Source organism: Patagioenas fasciata, chromosome Z (genome assembly GCF_037038585.1).
Source record: "Patagioenas fasciata isolate bPatFas1 chromosome Z, bPatFas1.hap1, whole genome shotgun sequence".
Classification (NCBI taxonomy): Eukaryota; Metazoa; Chordata; class Aves; order Columbiformes; family Columbidae; genus Patagioenas; species Patagioenas fasciata.
The window spans coordinates 1,155,075-1,175,657 of record NC_092560.1 but is presented as its reverse complement, the minus strand read 5'-3'; the positions used below and the strand labels follow the sequence as shown (position 1 = coordinate 1,175,657).

Sequence of the window (20,583 nt, the reverse complement as noted above, 5' to 3'; positions counted from 1 at the left end):
AGAGTCTTCAAATTAGAAGACAAAGATGACGTTTCTAAAGCCAACAAATACATTTTTCATGTAGCCACTGCTCTGCTGACCTGAAAGTGCCACTTTACTTCTGACTACATAGATTAAACGTGACGATCACTTAGTGCTGGGTAACAGTGGCAGTGAAAACCCCAAGATGTTATTCAGAGCTTTCCTGAACTGGACAGTGCTCAGCTAAAGATTTCACCCATGGAGATTTTCAGCCCAAAGACAATTCATTTTGCCAGTAAAAATGAAACAAAGTTTGAAGATCTAACAAAGTAAAATGTGAAGTGTACTGCTTTTGAATAGCAGTCACAGTCTTGTGTGCACCTGTAAGAAAGTAATGGAAATTTTAAACTTGGAGCCACACTAATGCATCAGAGCAAAATCACTGCAAAAGAAACAACATATTCACTAATATGTGCAATTGGCGTGCGAAAATCCCACCGGATTTGCACTTTCCATTTACTGAAGATTTAGTAACAGGTAAACAGTTGCCTGTGGTTCATAACCAGCGTATTTTAACAGAACATTTCAAATACAAATTGTCAAGCTAGATGAATAAATCTCTCCTGCTCAGTGTAGCATACTGACTCTGAGGGAACATGTGTTTTTCCTTTTTGTCTAATGGGCTAAATGATTCTTGTCTCTTCTCCCGCTGAGGGATTAACAAATTGCCCATGTTTTCAGAACTAGCCTTAAAACTCAGTCATTTTGTTCTTCTTGTCTGGTTTAATTTCTCAAGTCTAAACTTGGAATGGCAGCTAAAATTTCGACTCCAAGCATTTTCCTCAAAATATACATGGACAACCCAAAACAAGAAGAAAACCCAGGAAGAGTAGATCTTTTTGCTAGCACAAGAATTTTGTTTCTGATAGGTAAAAATATCACTGCAGTGTTTGAGGACAAGAGTCACCTGGAAAAAGGTGGATTGCCTTCTGAATATTTTTCAGAGGATTGTTTTTCTTATCTTCTAACATGTGACATCCTGCTGTCAACTGATTAACTGCAATATTCAGCAGAGCTTCCTATAAAACAGAACATAAAAGTGACTATACACTGTAAGTGATCATATGGAATTAATTTTAGGATCGTTTATGGAATTATAAAGTCTGCATTTTAAGAAAGCCATACCTTTCCATGGTTTAGATCAAGTACATGCGCGATGTTTCCTGCCCTAGCTCCTCCCTGTAAGATTATAAAAACAATTGATCTGGTTATACGACTGATAAATTCAAGATTTTTTACAAAATGTAAAGCCAAGATCTTTTTAACCTTTGTTAATCAGAAATACAAAGTTTTCACAAAGAGGCATTCTTCTTGCCTAGAGAACAATCTCTTTATAAAGAATTAAGAAGACACATTCAAGATTAGATCTTAACCATTCGTTGTGTTTCTAATTTTAGCACCACATATAGAAAGGGGTTTGTTTTCAGGTACTATTTCTGTTTACATAATTGACATAACTTAAGACAAGGAATATATATTTGGAGAAGAACTAATAATAGGCATAAAAGCAGCAATGCAAAGGCTAATGCAAAAAATCAAATTGACTAGATTAACCAAATTCAAACTACCTAAATCCTAACATATATATGTATATACACTCATACATATATAAAAAACTAAACAAAAAAATTACACATAGTACAGCCTTTTCTTGTTGGAATAATTCTATTTTTTCCTGTAAGTTTATTTCAAGAAGATAAGGAATCACAGCCTCACAGAAGATGCACATAACTGGATGTGTAACTTCAGTAGGTACCTGTGCATTGCTCTGTATGTGCTTGTTTACGTAAGCCTTAAGTTTTCATATAAAGTAGTAAAGAAAACTAGTTTAGATAAAACAGACTACTCAGGATGTAAACAGCACACACATATTACAGCCATGCACTTACTTTTGCCTTTTGTGATGCATGCAGGGGAACTAGTTGAGACAGGAGACACCAGAGGGCAGGATTATCAGGGTTCCTGGGAAAAGAACAAGGATATTAGAATTCCTGGTTTAGAGGTGAACCTGGTCTTCCATGACTCAGTTGCTATAAATCTGAAATGCTTCTTCTTCTGTTAAGAAAACAATATAGTGTGGTTGAAAACAGACGTGGGTAATAATTTCAGTCAACACAACATTGAAGTTATATTGCTGGCTAAAGAAATAAAATGTACAATATGCATATCAATATTCATGGGAAGAAAACAAACTCTAAGACCATAGGTCACGTCCTCATAGTCTGAAGAACAAGTAAGTTTAATTACAGCTGGAGAAAAGCGATTTGTATGAAGAATAGTTTCTGAAAACACTTGCGGAGAGTATGATGTGTGGTTTGCTTAAAGGCATTCATTAAAATTCCCCCGTTCTATATTGCTAAGGCTAATCGAAACATTTAAATACAGACATTTAGATAATGGAAAAAACAGCTTCAGACCGTTAAATATTAAATAAAGCCCTAAAGACTTTTCTAGGTTGAAAATTCTGCTACATATGATGAAAAATGCTCTTAGAGCACAGTGAGCTGATCCAGCTACCAAAGAAGCCACCAAAACAAAACTAGAAAACCCCAAACGAGCCTTGAAGCTTCTGCCTTTTGACCCCATAAATCAGAACGCAAGCTTCTGTTGGTTGCTGCTACAACCTTAACTAAGGACTGTCGAAAAATAACTTTTTCTTCAAAAGAATGCTGCAGGCCAATAGAGGTCTGCTTACTGGCAAATGTAATCAAAGCAACACATTTACAAGGCAATCTGAAGGAAAATACATACCTGTGTATTGCTCTGGAGATTTCTCTCTGGACCGTCACATTTTTACCTTGCAAAGCATAAACAGCAGATGCAATAAGGCACCTCTCGTAAATTCTGTCATCCCCTTTTCCATGCTTCAGTAACTCTTTTAGGGCTGCTGTTGCAAGCGTAGCATCCTGCTTTACCAGTCCTAGTGTGCACAAAGCCTTCAGACTTTCCATACTAGGTTCCTTTAACGAGCTGTTGGATAAGAGGGAGGGAAAGAGAGACTATTTTGGAGCACAAACTACGCTTATGGTTAACATTAGAGTACGCATTACTTTTGGGTCCTCTTGCTCATGTGTTGCATATAAAGTTTACGGAATTAACAGCCTTTCATGGTGGGATCATGGATCAAGCTAGATCATTATCCTTGAGATCTCAGGATATGGAAACCAGCAGTGGTTATGTGCCATTTCAGCACTCGAGCTATAATGTATAACTGCTTGGCAAGACTCTGACACATTAATTGTTCCTCAGCAGCAGCCGTGAAATGAATGCTAAGAGACAACATGTAACACTGACAACTATTTTCTTTTCTTGAAGGCATTTGTACATCTAACTGGCATCAAACCCAAGTTTAGCACGCCTGCTTGCAGTTTGCAACAGAAATCCAGGAAGGAAAAAGCCAGAAACAAGCCTGCTGCACAGAACTGGTCTTTCTGAGAATGGGGATGTTCTGAGAAATTATGCCTTGCTTACAACAAATCTGCTCCTACATAAGGTGGTTTGAGCAAGCTTTCCACCATCTATTAGTTTTAGTACCATTACCAGTGGCACTGTTCTATTTGTTTCATTATGAGAGGCAGTTTAACCTCACATCAATAGTATAGATGGTGTATAGATGAGGTTCGCAGGGACATGGGTTAGTGCTACGTTTAAGCTAGGTTATGGTTGGACTCGATGATCCTAATGGTCTCTTCCAACTGAAACGATTCTATGATTCTATTCCCAGCTTTATTACAGACCTACTAGACGCAGTTACTGACTTTTTCCAGCAAGTTTTTCTAGTAGAGGTGGAGAGCTCTTAAGTTAATCCACTGATCTTCAGCTCTGGTAAAACAAACAGTGAGCTCAGTACAAACAACCAAAATCGAAGACCTTGACTGATGGTGAGGGTGTTCTTATTGCAATACAAACTGAACGGAGGCAAACAGCAAAACAGAGCATGGTAACAGTAATCTGCAGTTACTTCACTGTCATGTCCTAAACATAACTGCAGGATGAAGTGCTGCTTACTTTCCCTTATCAGGTGACTACTGGCTCCTAATCAAGCTTCTAATGATTACTTTTGCCTTAAAAAAAAAAAAAAAAGGACAAGAATGTAAACTTCTGATTCTATGCTTTGTTTTCATTCCCTAGCAAGAAAAATTTCAAGGAGATGTTAAACATAAACTTGAACAGCCAGCACTATGTCGTCTGGTGCAAAGGCACTGCCCTTTGACAAGTGGGATTCTATCACATCAGCGATGGAGACATACTCATTGCTAAAAATCTTTGTGCCAAGTTGCCCATGAGATAAGAAGAAAGGCAGCTTTTTGTTCAAGGTCCTGCTCTAGCATGAATTCTCATCAATAAAGACATCTGTCTACTAGACAGACTGCACCTTATTACTAAAATGTACTGTGTACCTTTGCAGCACTGTGCTTCCAATTCAGATTTAGATATAACCACTGTAGTGTTACTTTCCTAAACCATTCACTACTCCCTATTTCTACAAACACGAAAAACTAACTTCATCTAGAAAACTCTCATTGTTGATGTTCATGACGAAAATAAAGTCTGATTAACAGGACGTAGGAAATATCAGGTTCCTAGCTAGTTAATCATCAGTTACTCAGGCTTTAGAGTGCACTAGGTCATGGACATTCACTGTTTCAGAAACTTCAGGAGTCTGTTAGCAATGTGATACTGGAGTTCTCTACTGACAAAGAGTTGCTGCTGAGAGGCTGAGGTGTTAGCTCTCAATCCATAGCTAACAGGAGACTAACAATGACGCAGGGGCTTTTAGTCTCCACAGCTCTGAAAAAAGAAGACATTTGTGACAAGTGAACAACTGATACAGGTCTGTTTCTCTCCACGGGGAAGCTACAAGACTGTCCATGTCTATGATGCTTGGAACACAATTGTTCTGGAGATTTCAGACTATTTAAACAGAAATTGTTTTCATTAGTCATCTGAATTTCTCACAGCTGGAGGGACAGCTATGGATTAACATTATCTTAAAAGATAAACCTATTAAAACTACCATTCAAGGATATTAGATATCAAACTGCCCAGCCAACTAACCCTTCCACTCCATACTGCTTTAAGAATACGGAAGAAGACACAGACCATAAAACAAAACAGATATATCACATGAATAAGCCTAAAAGAACACTGCCTCCACTCCTACTTTTACTCTGCAACACAAAAAGACAAAATCCACCTGAGATCTCCCAAAAAGTAAATCTGAGGATTCAGCAATACAATAAAATATCATACACTGATTATTATTCTCTCCACTCACCATTTGAACAGCAGCGTCTTTGCAGCATCCACTTTGTTCTGTTTATACTCTATTATTGCCATGGCAGTCAGGATATGTGCCTTATCTTGTTCAGACTCAGCAACAGACAAGGCTTTTTCATAGGCTGGTAAAAATGCAAGACCCAGAATTTAAGTAGGAATAAAAAATACAATGTTCATAAAGCCTCTAGAAAGCCTTGATATTAGAACTCACAAACAGGAGCACTTTGTTTCAGGTCCACTATATTTTCAGACCTCAAATAATAGGCAGAAGACAAAAAAAGTTGACTAAGACTTTGGAAATAACTGTAAGATAGGAAATGCTCAAGGCTGCTTAGAGCCTGGGAGTTATTTAATATGTAGCAAGTAAAAACAGAACTGAAAAGCAATATTGGGATATCCAGAAAAACCCCAAAAGAACACAGTTTAAATAATCCCTTGTCATAGTTTATCTATGAAATAGAACTTCAGATGGGCACACATCACTCTGATTAAAAACTGAAGAGTTATTTTAAATGCTGAGCTGGCTGCTCCTTTGTGAGTGCTTACACTTCTACACTGACAATTCATTATAGCTTTTTGTATGTCTCACATCTTAGCAGTGCAGAACATAACAATACAGCACTTACATTCAGCACTAAAAGTAAAGTGCTTTGAACAACAGTTTAATCTCCTACCCAGAACAGATTTTTCCAGGAAAGTAATTTCATCTAACAGAAGCTAAGAGCACAACCGCTTAATGGACAAGAATTACACACTTAGAGAAATGTAGCTTCCCTTTGTACATTTGAATAGTTCTAGTACCCTGCTGAATGGCCTAATAATTAAAACAGCTGTGGAATTTGTACTTTAGCATTAAGACTGAAAGACTGAAATAAAGTGAACGACAGCTAGGTTGGTCAGACTAACAAATTTTCCTAAGCTTCATCTTGAGAGAAGTGGCCTGTAATGCTTTGGATTAGGCACCTGAATTTGAATTAAGCTTACCTTTGATACTTTCTTGTAAGAGCCCTTTCTTGAAGTAGGCTAACGCTATCCCCACAGTGCCATCAAACTCAGTCAGGGGTGTTGATGTGTAAACCTCAATGGCCTTATCACACTGACCAAGGGCACTGTAAAAACAAAAACAGTCACTGGTATGGAGGATGTAGCAACAGCTGCTATGATGCAGACAAGATGTCCTTGCAGACTAGTATCCTCTTCTCCACAGCAGTCATATGCAGACATCTGGAAAAGAGCAAGATTAAGGCAAGAACGTGTAATATATATCCCATTCTCCTTCTGTTACAGCAGCTACTTTCTCCAACTATCTGTGGCATGAAGAATAATTGATACAAAAAGTCCTCCCCATCTGCACGATGGTTATATGTAAAGATGTCACTTAATAATCCACACAGCAGAGTGGGAGAAAATAGCAAAGGAGAAACATGAAAAAAGCAAATCAAAGTATCCATGCACACAGACAGGAAACCGCACACACAGAGATGCAGAATTCTTGTTCTAAAACCACCATGGAGGAAACTATACAGGATTGTGTTTATCAGAACTAGTTATTAGATACTAGAGATTTGTTCTTGATAAGTTGCCCCATGCATACAGCTTGGATGTGAGAGTACCAGAAACTGAAGAGTTGCTTCTAAAAATCTTCCCTGAAGCTAAATAATGACTTATTGCATTATCACAGTCTAGAAGTCCCAGTGTCATCTACAGAAACTTAAGACTACGTGAAGTTTCCCTAGAGAGCTAACAGAAATCTAATTAGCGGAGCTTGAGCTGTCTCATATCAAAGAGAAGTTTGACAGTCTTTATCTGTTAGGAATTGTGTCCTGCGTTCCCTCAGAACCAGAAGGTAAACGTGAAGGGAACTCAGAATTGTGAGCAGGACTGCAGGACAGAGGGTCATCAGCAGAAAGATCACACACATGCATACAAGACCCCAGCCTCACGTTACTTCAGGTTATTCAAGTAAATAAAAATTCAAAGGGCAGGTAGAAGGGATTTCGAACAAACCTTGAAGCAGCTCTTTTATTCAGACTAAGCCTACTACATATCTCAAGTGTGGAGACAGTAAAAAAAAGCCAATCTATTCTGGAAATCATACAACGTTACATTGTGTAGACTATGTTAAGGCATTTAAGTATCAAGCCAAGGATAAAGGAATCACTGATATTGTAAACTACCACAATGTATAGCAACTCCTTGCAATTTGATTTTTCTTTTTTTATGTACACTACCCATTTCTGGAACACATATAAAGTTCAATCAAACTTGTCTACAGTTAAGAATTATGTTTAATAAATTATGCCTAGCAACCACATTTCACCTTTCAGCCTCACCCATGTTTTGTGTCAGTGTATTCACCATATCCAAAGTTGAAGTTAGGAGCTGTGAAAATTTGCCAACAAATGCTTACCACAGTGACCTGCCATAGTTTTGCATTGCTGTATAATACTTCTCAGTATCCCCAGAGTCTTTCAGTAACGCAGCTGCCCTGAAAATAACCACAATTAAGAATAATTGCCATCTGACTATAACACGCATATTTCAACATTAGATCTCAGAGCAGATTGGACAAATGTTTTATGGAGAAGCTTTTTTTTTAGCTAATTAAGCACAAACAGAGCCCATTTTGCCACTTTAATGCATCAGTAGACATGTTCACCAAACATGTTTCCTTCACCACCTCTCCCTGCCATTTGAAAAGAGAAAAAAACAAAACAAAACAAAAAACAAACCCCAACCACCTCCATTAATTAGAATGGGGTAAAGACCAAAAGTAAAACCAAGCCTATTAAATCCCCAAATTTCACTTAAATCCCACACAGTGAATAAGATAAATGTCCTGGTAAGACCCTGAAGCCTTGGAATGCCTTTACCTCTGCAGTTGTTTTCTGCATTTCCAAATTTGATATAAGAACATCCCCACACCTTCCCATACACTTAGCTGAAATGTTCTATTGAACTGAGCAAGTAAGGTTTATTAAAGGAAAAGAAAAACCCTTAAGTTTTTCAGCTGGTACATGGAAAGAGGTCAAGGAGTTTCTATCAGTAAACTTTTCAGGATGCATAGCTTACCTCTCATAGGCATCTGCTGCCTGTCTTTTTAGATGCAGACACTCACTCAAATAACCAAGCATCGTGAAAGCAGACGCATCGTCTGGATTTCTTTCTAGAAAAATCAGAATTGACAATATAGGAGAACATGATCAGAAGGAACTGTGAAAAAGCATTACAAAAATATTGCCACATTGATGCTGCAGTGTCTGCATATATACAAAACACTTTGCCAGGTGCTTCTGTCAGTTGCTGACTTGGATCATTTTGACAGGCTGCAGGCAAATAAAGAGATAAGATCCACAACATGACATCATGTTAGCTCAAAAACATTTAAAATTTTATAACATGGGATTAATGTACTCAATATATTTTAAATTTTTCAGCCTGTGGTGGCTTGTTGGTTTTTTTCTGGTAATAAAATAGGAAACTATTCAGCTTGTATTGACTCTAGGAAAATAATAGTAGAATCTTATGGTTTAATGGTACAACTTAGACATACTTATTAGTAGCTAAGGACAGATTTGTCAGATGGCCCCTCATCTCAGAATTCTAACTTTTTCTCCCAGATTAGGAAGGATCCCGTAAGCCCCTCTGGCAGTCCATTTCAGAACAGGGATTTCATCAAGAAATACAGTTTCTTATTTATCCCATTTTAAGTGCTTGCACCGTATTTTGTAGCTCTCAAAACTCAGTAACAGATCAGTCATCAAAGGATTAATTTACAGGAGCAGATACAAAGAAAAAACACATTTGCCCTGTCAATCTTCCAGGTTAGACATACACCACAAGTGTCCCAATAGAAAGGTCACACTGATGTGGAACCATGCCTGACAACACCGTCTGTCTCCTGCTGCAGGTTACACAGCCTTGTGCTTGAGGTGACAGAGTGACAGAGCACCCAGGAACAAGTTCTGCCAAACACCGCAGCACAGGGTGGAGGAGCTGGCACCAATCTGCACCTCTGCACACAGACAGACCCGAAGGAAGTCTGACAGCAGCGTGAAAAGGTTCCGGTCTTAATTTTGATTGGTCTTCGAAACAAAATCTGCTGGAGCCCTTGTGGCCAGGAAGGCCAATGGTGGTACCTGGGGTGGGTTAGAAGGGGGTGGTCAGTAGGTCAGAGAGGTTCTCCTGCCCCTCTGCTCTGCCCTGGGGAGACCACACCTGGAATATTGTGTCCAGTTGTGGCCCCTCAGCTCCAGAAGGACAGGGAACTGCTGGAGAGAGTCCAGCGCAGCCACCAAGATGCTGGAGGGAGTGGAGCATCTCCCGTGTGAGGAAAGGCTGAGGGAGCTGGGGCTCTGGAGCTGGAGAAGAGGAGACTGAGGGGGGACTCATTCCTGGGGATCAATATGGAAAGGGGCAGTGTCAGGAGGATGGAGCCAGGCTCTTCTCGGTGACAACCAGTGACAGGACAAGGGGTTATGGGTGCAAACTGGAACACAGGAGGTTCCATTTAAATATGAGAAGCAACTTGTTGGGGGTAAGGGTGTCAGAGCCTGGCCCAGGCTGCCCAGGGAGGCTGTGGAGTCTCCTTCTCTGCAGACATTCAAACCCGCCTGGACCCCTTCCTGTGGAACCTCAGCTGGGTGTTCCTGCTCCATGGGGGGATTGCACTGGATGAGCTTTACAGGGCCCTTCCCATCCCTGACATTCTGGGATTCTGTGCGTGAATAAGAAGACAGAAGTCACATCTATTTCATCTTCATGTAATACTAAGTATCAGTGGCCCAATTACCCTGCTTTGGTTATTTTATAGTTCAAAAGTCTCTCCCCAGCCCAGCCAGATCACTCTTTGCTAGAACTAGTACAGGTGTATTATCCATTTATTCTGAATGCATCTGTTAGACTTGACACCTTGGTGAGGCTTTTAAATTACCTACCTGTATATTTGGTCAAGACCACCTGTGCTGCTGGAATAGCATTCATTTCAACAATGTTGTACCGATATAGTTCAGTGTTTCTGTTGCTTTTGTCCTGCAGCGTTGAACATACCCAGTGGGCGTAGCCTTTTGCCCCCTCAGTCTCAAGAAACAAACAAACAAAAAGCCCAAATAGGAGTCATTAAACCTGCTCAAGTAATCGCAAAATAATTAAAGATTATAATAACAACTCTGTGTTTTAAGGTAGAGTCTGGGCTAAAAATCTGCATCAGTGCTAAGCAAGAGAAGAAAATACCAAACTGAATTGCTCCACACACAGTTTAAACCTGCCCTTTGGGCAAAGAGAATTCTTATTTTAACATATCACTTGCTGCACCACTGGTGGGATGACAGATGACAAAAGCTGTAAGAGAATGTAAAGTGCTCCACTTTCTTAGAACACAGTGTACTGGCAATATCCTTGCTCTCCTGGAACAGTTTATGCCTTTGATCTCTGTCCGATTATGTGGAACACCAAGAATGTTTTTTCGCAACTTATGGTGCTGATTTCTTGGACCACTGGGACTAAAGCTTTTAATAAAATAACTGCCTGCTGTTCAGTGCCAGCACAGGCCAGGAACAACAACATGGAAGTCAGTCAGTCTCATCTGGAACATGATCATAGCTGTTCCATCAATCAACACATGCTTATATTTTAAAATATTACATCAACTAAGTAGAGAGATTAGATATGCAGAAACTTCAGTAGAATACAACTGTTATACTTACATGCATACTGAGTTCAGTTGTGTGCCTGAAGAGGTCTATAGTATCATAGCTGCCTACCTTCTCTGCAACAAAAGCCTATAGAGAAGCAAGAGTTGCTGTGGTCAAGTACTTTAAAAATAATGACACTGACAAGAAATTCAGCACACGTTCCTTCAGGCACATCTTAGGCATTTAGCATGAAGACACTTTATTTTCCTCATGCTCCCCAAGAAACATCAGTTTCAAGAGTAAAGTTAACACAGTTAAAGGGAGCAGAAGCAGTTTCCGTTGTATCAGTACTTAAAGCTTCAGGTCTGCTTCTGCTGCTTTATATTCTTCAGATGTTGTGTGTGTTAGCACAACTTAAAACAGCATCTGACAGGAGCTGAATTTCAGTATGTGATGGTGCTAGTTCTCCCCTATAATCCAGTTTCAATAGATTTCATTAGCAGGTCATCAGCATGGGATTACGCAAAGGACCTTTAATGATCATAAAAATATGAGTCACAAGTATTTCTACTGTTTGGGGACAGCTTAGATACCAGTGGGAGCACATCCAGCCCCCAGTGGCAGGGAGATGAAGGGACCTCCCAGGAAATAAGAACGGTTTTTGTCCCAGGTATATGAGAGACACACTCTTTTTAATGCTGATGTCAGAAGCAGGGGCTGAGAAAAGAGTTAAGTAGTGCCATATAATGAGCTAGAGGTGCAGATGAAGCTGAAATAACTAGTATCACATGAATACGGTTCTTTGTTGACAATGCTCAATAAAAAACTTCAGAGCACAAACAAGGATTGTTTTTTAATAGCCACTTTCTTAGAGAACTCACAAGATCAGACAGAAAAACATCACATAAAGATATTTGATGAATGTAGATTCCATTGTGTTACCACTATGGAAACAAATAGTCTCACCCACCCTCAGGGAAACAGAAGCTCCCTTTACTTAAAATATTCAATTTTTAGGACCATGCTTAAATGTCAACTATCAGGATGGAGACCAAGTACTCTCTCTGACTAAAAACTGGTTTTGGTGCAGAGCGCTATGATGTTTCATCACCTTACCTGTCCAACCCAACACAGTAAGTAAGAAGGGTCCAGAGACTGGGCTATCTTGAAGGCTTCATGAGCTTGCTGTAGAACCAGAGACAACAGTCTATTGTAGTTTCTGGCATGGTAACAGAGCACAGGTATCAACATGCAGTAGTATTGGAAGAGATTTCACAGGCAAAATCAGGCCACTACTAAAAACATCTACTGTCCTATACAGAAAAATGCATTGACCAGAAAAATAAACCAGTTCAGTCTTATTAAAAATTAACAAAAATCTTCACAAGATCAAAGTTCCCCTCCCTTCCAAATATATTTCCTTCTTAAAACAGTTCACCAGTTAGATTACCTCTTGGAACAATTATTATTTTAAACTCTGACTCTTGGAGGATCCAGTTTTGGAAATTTGCTTTTCCTCCATGCAAACAGTTAAACACATTCTAGAAATGGTAAAACTGATTATCATCCACAAATTATCTTTTCCCTATCGATTGCTTCTGTTTAGAGTTCCTCTCTCAACATGGCATGAAGTGAACAAATCTTGGCACTAGTAGTTTTAGCAGTAAGCAGTATCAAGTTATTTTTATTAAAAATAATTCCGATCATGACATTTCCAATTAAACAAAATTTCTGTAATTCTGACCAGCAAATAGGACAGAATGTAGTTTTAGTTGTATGAGAACTCTGGTGTTAAGATATACTCTAATTTTTCCCCAGAGAAACTCTGAAGGTTACACAGAATTACAGTAAATCATATGACATACTGATGAGCAGAAATCAGTTACCTAAGGGAAACTCAAAGTTTAGTTTGTGACTTACAATTAAAAGGTTTATTGGTTAAGCCTGGTGTGCATTGGTATGCTTATCTACTTCTCAGTCCTTCCAAATACTTTTAATTCCATACAGTTACTTGGACAGCAACCTCACCAATTCAGAAGTAGTTCACTTATCCCCTCCAGAATAAATATTTGGCATTTGTGTGCCTCAAGTAAAGCACAGATGTCAATTCTATGTCATTCAAAGGAGATGCGTCTCTTGAATCTGAGAGGGATGTTCTTCGCTGTATGCCCATGCTCCCACCCCCATACACACCCTTAAAAAAAAAAAAAAATTAGAGGAAAACAATATCTGAAGATGGGAAAGGGAGTTACCTCAATGTTTCCAGTTACCAGATACAAAACCCCCAAGTTCGTCCAGGCAACAACATTCTAGACAGAACAAATAAAGTTAAAACCAATGTATTATTGCTATATTCAAAAATAACACTGCATCAGGAGAAAAAGTTTTAAATGCCCACTTGAAACAGATGGCAGCTGCCTACAGCACTTACTATTTGCTCAGCTTGAACAGATTTGATGAACGAATGTTGAGCAAGAGCATAATTCCCAATAGCTGGAGGGGGAAAAAAAAGAAAAAAAAAAGGAGACCTAAAATCTAACTGAATTTCATAAACACCATTAGTCAAGTTGCCTTCAGTTTAGGATATTATAGAGCTAGGGGTTTTAATGAAGACTTACCACTACAGGAGGCGACTACACCAAGTGCATTCCAATAAAGATGATTTTTGCTGTCAAGCCTCACAGCTTTTTTGATACACTGGAAGAAAATGAAATGTGGACTACATCACCAGAAGAGCAAAAACTAAGACTTTATTCACTTACTTAATCAGAGACGTAAGTTTTATTGAGCAGAGAGATGGCATGCAGACAAGCATCAATTCCAATTTGAATTTTAAAGAATGTAACAGGAAAAACAGGCAGTACCTGTAAAGACTTCTCTAGCAGTTCACTGATCTCATTCATGTCGGTGCCCACTGCTGTGAGGTGCTCTGCTTGTCGATAATAATTTATTCCAAGATCACACCATATGCTAGGCAGAGCCATCAATTTTAAAGCTCTGCCGTAACACCTACAGAAACATGAATCACAGAAGCATTATTCCAAGCCTCCCTACAAGAGCAAAAAGCTGAAAAAAACATTCAAAAGAGAGCTTAAAAACCTAAACCAAGGAAGCATGCATAAATACAAACAAAACCAGACAAAAATGGAAAGCAAACAACAACTAATCGATTTTCATTCAGACAGTTATCGTCACAGAATCTACCCTGGTCTAAAGGCCGTCTGTAGTGCCCACCACTTGTGAAGCCACAGATGTGCATTAAATCAGAGTTAGGTCAGTTGCAATATGCATGTGTTTACTTAAAACAAGCATCAGTCACTTTTACAGTTAATTGGACTTCCCCTAGGAAATATCTGACTTCATATATCGTCACTGAGATTTATTAAGCAGCTGCATTCCCTGCCTTACAGGGCCAAATGCACAAAGCTCAGAGGGAGTCACAGAACAGGCTATAGAAATACTACAAATATTTTCTACATCATAAGCTTCCAGGTCCAGAAACAAAGAATTCCTTCTTCCAGTGTATTCTAGACCCCATACTTAGACCAAGAATTTATGATACTTTTATAAGAAAGAAGTACAGACATAAAGCTTAAAGTATTACCCTGGACTTCAGCAGTCCTGGGCGAATTGTATTTAAAGAGGTACAATTTGTTGAATGACAAGCAGGATGTAGCCATGCTCCAGAGACAGAAACAAGGAGAAGAGCGGCTGCGACATGAAGTGTTGACAGCCACTCTGGCAATCAAGGAAACGTACCCTGAAATGAGCAGTGCGATTTGGAAGAAGCACGACACTCCATTTATCACCTCATTAATCTTTGCTCAATATGCAGGTGTTGACAGATCAGCACGTTTTTCATTTTCTAGAAATGGTCTAGAATACTTGAGAGTCTCAGCCTGCATAGAAGCTCTTGGCAATTAAAAATTGTTACCTTCCTCCCAGTATGAGCAGTTCACTTTTCTCCAGCATCTGTTTGTCTGCATCTTTACCCAAAAGACATCCTTGAACTTGAACTTTCACGTTGGTTGGTGAAATAATATGCACGCTAGTACAGGTATCTCCCAGAAGTTTCCAGAGGCAAGATACATCAGGACGGTGTTTTGCTGCCCTGTAATCAATAATATAGAAAACCCACACAACACCCATTCAGACAATTCAATATCCTTTTTGGAAGGAAATTCACCACTTTGAAGAGTGGCACAAACTCAAATTTAATTTACCAATGAGCTGCTTGATTTCTGTTGATTCCGTTTTCTTCCTATTAAAGCTATAGGTTTAAAAGCTCAAAAATAGCCAAAAAAAGAGAAACTACTAAATGCCCATGTGCCCCAACTTTGTTGGGACCAAGAGCCCGTTCTGAAAATTAGCCATTCCTTATCAACGTGTCAGCTGACTGCACCCACTCTTGCATTTCAGAGCACTGTCGTGTTATATTACCAGACACGACTCCTCTGCAGAAACCTGATGGACCTCCTCCCATAAGAGCAGCTATCCCTAGCTTTAATTTAGGACAGCAGAGCATTTTGTATGAAATGCAAAACAAAAAGACTTAGGGAAGGAAGGAACATTTTCCTCTTACCCACCATTTTTGGTAGAAAACCCCTCCTCCCAGCCCCACATATACAAGAGGACTGCTGGAGAGAACTGTGTGTCATTTCACATTTGTGTTATAATCAAGTCACTCTTTAAACAGAAAAAACAAAACTCTCCATTTACGATTCATTCAAACAGCCTAAATCCAGAATGTATTATTCAAACCACTTTCAATACATACATTCTTCTAGATCAGAAGCCTGGTCCATTTGGTTCAGTTTAACTGAAATCCTCAAACACTTAACTCTTATTTTTCTGCCTGTCAACCCACAATCCCAGTGTAAATTAAATAAATATTTAGTACTAACCTTGTAAAAAATTCAAGAGCCAGTTCTATGTAATCCACTGCCTTCCTATCAAGATAGTCATTAAGGGCTGATCTTGACAGCATGAGATAGCACTCACCAAGTCCTGAAAAGAAAATACCCTCTGTGAAGGGAGCTGGTTTTATGATCTGCTTGATAAAGGAGGAGGGGTGGGAGGGTGGAAGCCTGCTCAGTGTTCTACTTGAGATAAAGATTTATACCCTGGACATGTTATGCGAAAATAAAAAGACCCACAGTGACTATTCTGCTCTTCTTTTAACCAATCCTGTCGAGTGTGAACTGTACAATAATTTTAATATTAAAATAAACCTAATTAATTATAAAACCCCAAACATTTAAGCTTTGAGTTTGTTCTCAAATATTAACTAAAGCCCTGATGAGAAATCTGTTGGTAAGTCTTTGACAAATACAGCAACTTTCAGTTCACAATGGTCAAAAATCATTCCCAAAACAGAAAAAGAAGAATGTCAAGGCAGGCAAATGGAGCAGTCTTCTTTGAAGAAGACTTAAAACCAACATTATTTAGTCTTATTTATGTAAGAATATACTTCAGGTGGAAATAAATTCAACTGTTAAACAGAAACTGCATCTGATGCCACAACTTCTAGCATTTTGGAACTAACAAGATAACTGCTTGGTTTACATTTTTGCTGGCACCAGCAGTGATTCTGTTTGGCAGCAGGTCCTTGGCCTTGACAACCATTAACTCTCAGAGTTATTTTCACAGTTCCGAAGCTACATTCCTCACGCTATCGTACCCTGTACCTATACCAAACCACTAATCAGAGCAGTCATGTTTTGTAAGCATCTTTATCTTGCCCCCACTAGGTATTTGTCTTGACCACATAGAAGTCCCAAGATAATGAGACTCTCAGATGTCAAGAAGCTCTGTAATCTAAAACCAATACTGATTCCATTCTCCAAAGTTATTCATCAAAAGATATACTGGAACAGAGGTAGAATAAACAGATAATTTAATAACACAAAAATAAAATAGATGTAAAAGATGCATTCAAGTGACACTGGTATAGTTGCCTCTCACCTACTAAAAGACTATGCTTACAACAACTCAATCCAGAAACCGAACAGAACAGTATCAAAAGAACAAAAGACGTAGTTTCAGAGAGTTTTAAGAAAGGCCACAAAAGATAGCATTGCCAGACAAAACACTAAACAGTCTCTAAGAAGGTGAAGACTGTTTTGAGACTTAAAGTAGGAACTAGAGTTAACAAATCAGAGATTAGGATGAGATGGATTGTGAGAGACCACTTGGGAGATTTAAGAAAATAGTAAGTATAGAAGCAACCAAGGAGGGGGGTAAACCTTGATACTGTGTGCTTATGTCCTCTCTATGCATCTTATTCCAGGTAATGCTGTCAACTGTCACCTACAGACACTAAAAAAGCCATACACACATTCCTATACAACACCTTTGCAAACTGCTGCTGCAGTTAGCTGCTGCCCTCCTGTCCAACGAGTAAAACTGCCTGTCTGCAATACTCTCCAACTTCATCACGGAGCTTTTGCCATGTCACTTTAGTCTGGCAAACTCCAAGCAACAGAATTGTACAGAAGGAGGTAGAGGGACAACTGCCCTGTCACCCTTTCAGATGAAAAACTTACTGTTGAATAGTAACCCAACAGTTCTGACTTACAAGAATCAGGTTACATTCATCCAAAAATCAAAAGGCCTTACATACAACAAAAGAACACTGTATAACTTAAAAATTCATACCAGTACCAAGCAGCAAATAGCATCTATTTCAGATGGATGTACAGGTGAGAAGATGGATGTATGGGTGAGAATGACTGAAGACTAAGTGGCAGGGAGAATGTGGACCAAACAGTTATTCATTGGATATCAAAATGTTATACGGTCCCAATACTATACGTCTTGAGAATCACAGTTCTGTCACCAGAAAGGAGTTCCAGTTCCCCCATTTATCTCTGCTCCCTGCTATATACTCAAGGCCTCTATGGGTTGTCACCTCTAATGCTTGTGAGATCTGCTGGGATACTTTACTGGTATTTTTCATCACTTGAAGAAGCTCAGCAGGGTCTGAATCACCAGGGCTAACAAAAAAGGTGTTTGCTCATGGTCAGGAGCAGCAGAAGATTAGTACAGACCAGCTCTTTGAAACAGCAGCCTGACTCCATTGCCTGTTGAGCCAGCGTTTCACTGCTCAGGTGATACAACAGCACCGTTAGCTGGTTTCCCCTATTTTTACTCCATTCTTATATCAGTTTGGCCTGGTATCTACACAGGAATAATTACCTTTCATACTTACTTGAAAGAGATATAATCACTCCCCTACATCACAACTGAAGAGCTCTTCAGATATTTGCAGCCTACTACATGCTCGCTTTCATGAAGGGGACCACAGTGCTCAACACACCCAAACCCAACCCTACCCTTCCATGCAGGACAACCTCGATACACCAAGAACCTCTCCACAAGACTGAAGCCCTACAGTGCACAGAGGGAGAAAGGGTTAACGCTTTCAAATTCAGACGTATTACCTTTCAGTGCAGGGACATAGTCTTCTGTCTTCTTCAAGATTTCCTTATACGTAGCTATAGCATTTTCGTATTTGCCTAGAATCTGCTCAACTGTTGCAGCTCTGTAAATGCTGTACACAAGGCCTGGGTTCAGTTCACTTGCTTTTCTGAAGGATTTTAGAGCTGTTGTATAGCTACCTCTGCTCAGGTAAGCCTCTCCCAGAGACTCCCAGCAGTTGGAATCCTTTGGATCAGCCCTGAGAGCTGCCTGCAAACTGAAGATATCGAGATATAAATTTATTTAAATAAAAGGTGATATAAGTTAACAAAAACAAATTATTTCCTTGCATTATATATTCTCAGAACACAAACGCATAATTATAGAGAACTTTTAAGCATAGCACAGTAGTGTTTCCATCTTCAGAGTACATTATATAAGGTTAGACATTGTACCTAATCTTGGCTCATTATTCAGTGCTATACTGTGGTTGTCTATGACAAGCCTGTCACCAGGCTTGTTAGTACAGAGCCTGCTATGCAGAAAAGACTGCATTGTGCTAATTCTGGAATTGAAGATAGAGACAGCTTGCTCAGACCCATTTCCCATTGTTTAGTACAATTCATCCAATAATCAGCTAACTTATTTTCAATACTTGCTAAGATAAAAGACCATTTTATTGGGATTTACAGAAACCGACCACAGGTTCTCTTACTCAGCCACTGCTTTTGACGGCTGATCAATTCTCAGGTAGTAAAGTCCACGATGAAGCCAGGCCCATTTCGCTGTACCAGCACTCGCTTTTTGAGTTACCTCATTCAGGATGGACAGAGCAGTGTCCTAACCAAGCACCAAAAATGACAGGTTAGTAAACATATATATGTGTAAAGAACTAAGTTATTGTTGTAGAAGAATACTCCTAATCCAGCAAACCATTAAACTGTTTAATCTGTTAATAACTGTAACGAAGAAATGTTATGGGGGCTTTTAAAGCTGGCAGGTTGAGTGGCAGATTAGAAGAGGAAACTATCACATTGAAATAGATGATTATTTTTTATGCGCCTGTCTTGGCAAATAGACAGTAACTTCTTGCAGTTTTGTAGACCTTTTAAATTGGTTGTTTTAAACTAGAGAATGATACAAATACTTGCAGCAAGTCAGATACTTAGACTGATTTCCCAGATGTTCCAATGGAGTCTGTCAAAGTATGGGTTGCTTTCTTGCTCTTTAGTATCATAGCTAAGAACTTTTTATACAATGCTACATAAGAAATATTTTTTAAATGTTCTGATGACTTTGTACACTTTTCCTGAAAGCAGCAATGTGGAGGATGGAGAAAAGAAGTGGCACAGTTTAAATATAAAACTAAAACTAACTTCCTTTTCATGTTTCCTGCTGAAAAACATCCTTAATCTAAATCACATCTGTGCTGACTGCAATGTTATGGCTGGTTCTCCTATGCTTCTCCCCAGATAGATTTAAGTTTAAACTGAAGCATGAAATTGAAGCAGGTCCAACTATGAAAGCTGCTAAGCAAAGACAGAACATCTGTTTTCAGATCTTATTCTCAAATATAGAGAAAACCTGAAGTGATCCCTCAAAGAGCACGATTAACAGAAAAAGCATGTACAATACCATGTCTCCAAGTTCCACACTTAAGTCTACAGCTGCTGTTCCAGATTCTTCATCGGTTCCATCCAGCTCAAAAGCCTTTTTATAGCAACCACGAGCTCTACTTTTGTCTCCAGCAACATCTCTGTAGTAGTTACCTAAATAACAAAAGACACTTCCCAAGTAGCTGTCCAATTTTGCAGCCTATAAGGAAATATGAACACAATATTAGACAGCATTTTGAAGGATTATACTGATGGACAGGTCCAGTGACAACTACTTGTTCAGTCTCTGCTTATCAAATCATTTAAGCTCCTTCTGCGATATACCTGAGTAGTCAGACATATATTTTAAGATTTCAGAGATTACATGACCTTTAAATATTTGCAGAAACTGCTACAAACCTTGGGAAACCAATCATTTTGTACATGAAGTACCAACAAGTTACTTGTGCTAGGAGAAAACAATTCTTTACTACATCCCATCATTTTAATATCCTACTCTATTTCAATCATTATGCTCACACTCTTACCTTACTATACCACAATTAACTCCAGTCTTTTCTGAAGTTTAAGTTTCTTTTTAGATACACTTGGCAGAGTCGTTTATACTTAATAAA

At 39.0% G+C, this 20,583-nt stretch overlaps 1 protein-coding gene across 2 annotated transcripts in view; it reads right to left on the bottom strand.

The window, feature by feature from the left end:
- Positions 1-20,583, bottom strand: part of SKIC3 (SKI3 subunit of superkiller complex) — a 50,096-nt gene that overhangs the window by 12,341 nt on the left and 17,172 nt on the right. For both annotated transcript variants that reach the window (XM_071801920.1, XM_065861250.2), the window contains exons 16-35: positions 19,989-20,168; positions 19,069-19,193; positions 18,377-18,630; positions 15,839-15,941; positions 14,869-15,045; positions 13,799-13,943; positions 13,553-13,631; positions 13,366-13,427; positions 13,187-13,243; positions 12,051-12,119; positions 11,007-11,081; positions 10,239-10,380; positions 8,374-8,467; positions 7,712-7,789; positions 6,286-6,410; positions 5,300-5,423; positions 2,773-2,991; positions 1,911-1,983; positions 1,147-1,200; positions 929-1,040 (exon numbers count right to left, since the gene is read on the bottom strand). In XM_071801920.1, the coding sequence (XP_071658021.1) occupies positions 929-1,040; positions 1,147-1,200; positions 1,911-1,983; positions 2,773-2,991; positions 5,300-5,423; positions 6,286-6,410; positions 7,712-7,789; positions 8,374-8,467; positions 10,239-10,380; positions 11,007-11,081; positions 12,051-12,119; positions 13,187-13,243; positions 13,366-13,427; positions 13,553-13,631; positions 13,799-13,943; positions 14,869-15,045; positions 15,839-15,941; positions 18,377-18,630; positions 19,069-19,193; positions 19,989-20,168 (2,347 nt within the window). The remainder of the gene's footprint in view (positions 1-928; positions 1,041-1,146; positions 1,201-1,910; positions 1,984-2,772; positions 2,992-5,299; positions 5,424-6,285; positions 6,411-7,711; positions 7,790-8,373; positions 8,468-10,238; positions 10,381-11,006; positions 11,082-12,050; positions 12,120-13,186; positions 13,244-13,365; positions 13,428-13,552; positions 13,632-13,798; positions 13,944-14,868; positions 15,046-15,838; positions 15,942-18,376; positions 18,631-19,068; positions 19,194-19,988; positions 20,169-20,583) is intronic.